Genomic DNA, 5,000 nt, shown 5'->3' with positions numbered 1-5,000 from the left:
TGTTGCAGCTGGTGTTCCCGTAATGGTTACCTTCCGATTCCTTGTGCCGGGCACGAACTCTCCCTTCTTGGAGATCTGTATCCTTGCACCAGTCAACTCCTGGTATTCCACTAAGGTTTTCCCTCCTTTGCCAAGTATTGCACCAACTAAGTTTTCTGGAACTGCTATTTCAACTACATCCTTTGAGCCATCTGTGGATTTCTCTGTCCCTAGAATGGCACTGGCAGCTAGGGGCGAGGCAGCTCCAAAGTATCCATTGGTTGCAGCAGTAGCAGCAGCCAGGCTACCTAATGCAAATGTCCCCGCCGTTCCACCAGCTGTGCTGCCGCTGGCTGAGGCTTCACTGGCATAGGTGGCCAACAAATTGGCTGCTGCTGCTGCTGGGTTGGCACTGGCAGCTGCTGCAGCCAAAGCCCCCGTTGCTGCTGCTTGGCTGAGCCCTAAACCTAATGTGTTGAGATTATATCCATAGCTGGCTAATGTATTAAGTGCAGAGGTGATGGCCACCAGGTCATTGCCTGTGAAGCCAGATAAAACTGCTGGGAAGGCTGCAACGCCGGCAAGGTTAGCGTGTCCTAATAGCCCTGCGGCTGCTGCGGCGGTTGGTAACACTTCAGCAGTGTTTGCATAAGGAGATCCGGTCGGATTGGAATTTGCCACTGGACCTGTCACATTGGCATAACTGATATTGAGACAGCTGCCACTCTGTGGATCCTCTTGTATCTTCTGGATGATAAGTTCAACAGCTTTTCGGTTTTGTTCAGGTTCTCCACTCACAGTGACAACCCTCTCTTGCAAGTTGATCCCATCGGGTTTCTGGGAAAGCTGCACCCAAGCCCCTGACTGCTCCATTATAGCCTTCACAGTAGCACCTCCCTTCCCTATTATCAGACCTGCTGTGCTGTTGGGAACTATAATCTTTACCTGTAATTAAAAAAGATACGTATAAATAATACTTCTGCTCTGTGCACATACATTATATTACTTTGCTAACCTAGAAAAAGTACAATAATAAATTGATAATTAGTTTAAACATAATTTATTAAGATCGAAATACCACAACTTTAAAGTGACTTTTATCACAGTTTAATAAAACTACCTTGTACAATGAGGGTTTTCAAAGGAAAAAAGCAATCTTCAAGTCAAAACTGTTAAACAAAAAGTTCCTGGAATCTCTGCATTTTGCAATACAGTCTATGGAGAAATGCCAGCTTGTCAGAACACAGGGACTTATAACTATACATGTTTTTATATAGCTCAAAATTTGTAATGTGGCTGCTGGCTCTTCATCCTTTGCAGCCTAAAAAAACTCTCTGCTTTGAGAAACATGAACAGGCAGTAGAGAATTATGAAAGCAAATTTACCAAAGACAGCAGAAGAAAATACCATTTAAACCTTTCAAAACATTAATTTCATGTTCCTTAATACCTAGTCATTTTGGGTTATTCAGAAATATTCTATTTTCATGGCTATATTTAGAGGTAAAGATCAATAAAATTATTATTGTATCTTATGTTTTCAATTGGATATATAGTTATTTAACTTTATAAAAAATGATCACCAAGTTAATAATAAATATTTAAAATGTTTCTTAAGAGGATTTGAATTTTACATCACCTGAACATTTTGATTGTGTGATCTGCTGCTTTAGAAGACACAGCTATATTTAGAAGCAGTGCTTGCTACCCTGTCACCAAGTGCTGAGGAGAAATGACTGTCGTCGCCGGTGTTTACAACAGTCCAACGTGGCCATTTTGTTCATTTACACTGAGTGAGCAGCCACAAGAATCAGCACACCTGGCCTTACTTCATCACAATAAAATGGTGTTGTATGAGTGTACGAGTGTGTCATGTCCATAAACTCTAAAACTGAAACAACTAGATATTGACTTTGAGCTTGAATTTGTTGGCATCCCATCTCTATCTATGACCCCTCCCCAGGCACTTCAAACCAGAATGCGGTCACTGACAAGGCACTGAAGTAACGTCTTTGTTCTCCATGTGGGGTGGAGGTTAGGAAGGGTGGCTAAAGCCTCTCTAAAATCAGAGGGAAAGTTTAGTTTCTGTAGCTGAGTTCTTCTGAACTTCATTAGCTAATTTTCAGCAAGTATCATCATTGCTGCCTTTAGAACACAGATCTGCTAGGGACATTTGAAAGGCAGTCTGTGAGGTCTGGTCATTCTGTTCCTGAAGGCAGCAAGCAGGAAACATATACATCCATGTTTCAGAGTGCATACATTTGAGTGTGTTTATACATCTTACACAAGGGCTTGATTTCTTTTACACATAGAAAATATTGTCTCATTTTATTTAATCCTTTCATAAAATAACTTTATTATTGAAAACACAAATACAAAATCACTTCTAAGGGTGCAAATATATTCAAAATTCTAAACTAAGTTAATTTTATTTTATGGATCATATTAGAATTTTTTTAATAATTATTAATTTTAGTAGACTTTTCTCTGAAAATTATTTGTCTTTAAAAAATGAGTTTTGACCCTACTGCATGTACTGGCTTTGTGGGAGCCTAGCCTGTTTGTATGCTCACCTTCCTAGACCTGGATGGAGGGGGGGAGGACCTTGGACTGCCCACTGGGCAGGAAACCCTGACTGCTCTTTGGACTGAAGAGGAAGGGGGAGGGGAGTGAGGCCTGGGGAGTGGGGGGAGGGGGAGGGAAAAGGGAGGTGGGGAGGAGGTGGAAAATTTTAATAAAAAAAATTAATAAAAAAATAAAAAAATTTAATTGTAATGTTAACCCTAATCACACCCTATTCTATTATAAAGATGAAATAGAGCAAACCTTAAGTTTTATCACACATATGAAAATCCTGAGAAAAGTTTATTAAAATTCTCCAGTAACTCTTCCTAGGAAGACCCTGTAGTGAACTACCCAGGTTCTCGCAGTCTGCAAGCTTCTCTAGGCTCTGCCCCACCTGCTCTCACCGGCTTCATCATCTCTAGGGCTCCTGCCTTGGGAAACAGTCATGGCAACCCTCACTCAATCCATACCTTAGCTGTGAGCTCCTAAGTATAGCCCGTACTCACTGTTCGTCTGTCTTTGCCTTTGCTCTCCCGTGACTTCTAGCTGACTGGCAGCTTTTCTTTTTCTTTACACTCACTTTTCTGTCCATGTATGTGTTTTCACCTGCTGAAGTCTAGGGTAGCACACAAGCAGTTTAGCTGGAAAAATAACCACACCTCATACCCGTTAGTGTCATTGTTCCTATATTTCACAATATGTTATTTCTCCTATGCAGATGTTAGCACAAAAAGGCATCTTCCTGAAGGTCACCATCTTATCTGACTTTACTGTTCCTATTTGTACCTGGTTTAAGTTACACATGGGTAATCATCAAAGAAATAAAACAAAAGATACAGGAATACAATTATTTAAAAGATGATCAGCCACTAACACAGAGAGACATGTGTATGTGCATGTACAAAACACCTGACACTGGGCTCATTCTTGTTTAATCAAAAAGATTAATTTGTTTTATGTGTGTATTTTGCTTGCCTGTGTGTAATTGTACTGTGCACATGTGGTACCTGCCGAGGCCAGAAGAGGACATCACACCTTCCAGAGCTGGAGGTGCAATTTTAAGGCTTCTTCAGGGTTGTGGGAACTGAATCCAGGTCCCTTGCAAAAGTAGAAAGCACACTTAACTGTGTGTCTCTAGTCCCTGACTTTGGTTTCTTAAATCAACAGGAATGTTTATAATTCTCAAATTCTAAAATTTCAGTTTACATCATGTATATACTGAAGTGGTCAAAAGTTAAGTACAGTGATGTTTAAATCTTATCAGAAAATCTCTTTAGCCAACACTAACCGGATTTTAGTCGGTTGTAAATCCATCCCTGTCATAGACAAACAAATACAGAATATCTGCCTCATTCCTATGTGTTCCCTTATTTTCCACCACGTTTTACAGTTTCGTAAAAGCTAGTGGTTAGCCTAGGTGAGCCATGAAGATGTAGTCCGATGGATTTCAGAGGTCTAGCACTGAACGTTATTTGATTAAGTGGTGAGAGGGGTCAGTAAAAAGATGGCTCTATGTGGGCGTCTACTGACCCACTCAAGGAGTGTAACTGTCCCACAAAGGCCCCTCCCTTTTGCTACAAGCTTTGCGTTTGAAACTCAACCTATACCTGATACATATGAGGAGGTGTCCCTAGAAGTATTATAAAGCTTGTACTTCATTTTGTTTCTTTTCCACACTTCACTTTCCCTTCTTTCTATAAGCTAAGCTAGGAAAGGGTGACAGCGAACCTCTTTTGTTTGTGCGACTCTGGAAGTGAAATAAAGTGAACAACAGTTTCCACCACATTCCTACAAGCAGAAAAATACAGGTTCGTACACTTGTTTGATGGGATGCTTCTAAAGCATTCTTCTGTGTGAATGACATCAATTTAAAAGTCACATGACAGCACCGCTTGGTGCAGGAGGAAGGAGGGGGAAGGGTGATAAGCACAAACTATGCGGTTACTGTATGACTGGGGACAGTTACATAGAAGGGAAAGCTGCTAGAGCCAACTGCAGGGAATCAGAGAAGTTGCAAAACGATACAATATGGCAGAGAAATCTATTTTAAGTCAGAATAATTTAGGGTAGTCTTGCTGCTTTTTAAAGAAATCTGATTTTACTAAACTGAAGCTCTGTTTATAAAAGAAGGGCTATTTACAGTGCTCACAGGCTAAATCAAAAAAGCCTACTGTTATTATTATTATTAAAGTCTCCCCCACATCCATTTGGGTACATAAATACAAAAATAATTCTTAATCCTGGTTAGTAAAAAAGTGCATCTGAAAAACTTAGTTTTTTGATATGCAAATTAGGGCTATCAATTTATTATTTTTCACTGAATTCAATATTCAACAAAAAAAGTAAAAAAAAAAAGCTGGGTGGTAGTGATGCCTTTAATCTCAGCCCTTGGGAGGCCAAGGCATGAAGATCTATGTGAGTTCAAGGCCAACCTGGTCCACAGAACGAGTTCCAGGA

General features: G+C 40.3%; 1 protein-coding gene across 6 annotated transcripts in view; it reads right to left on the bottom strand.

The window, feature by feature from the left end:
• Positions 1 to 5,000, bottom strand: part of Nova1 (NOVA alternative splicing regulator 1) — a 119,962-nt gene that overhangs the window by 2,145 nt on the left and 112,817 nt on the right. For all 6 annotated transcript variants that reach the window (XM_005343812.2, XM_005343813.2, XM_013347868.2 and 3 more), the window contains one exon: positions 1 to 924. This exon is cut by the window's left edge and continues 2,145 nt beyond it. In XM_005343812.2, coding sequence (XP_005343869.1) covers positions 1 to 924 — 924 coding nt within the window. The remainder of the gene's footprint in view (positions 925 to 5,000) is intronic.

This window comes from Microtus ochrogaster, chromosome 1 (assembly GCF_000317375.1).
Source record: "Microtus ochrogaster isolate Prairie Vole_2 chromosome 1, MicOch1.0, whole genome shotgun sequence".
In the NCBI taxonomy this organism is placed as follows: domain Eukaryota; kingdom Metazoa; phylum Chordata; class Mammalia; order Rodentia; family Cricetidae; genus Microtus; species Microtus ochrogaster.
This window is presented reverse-complemented; position numbering and strand designations above follow the sequence as displayed.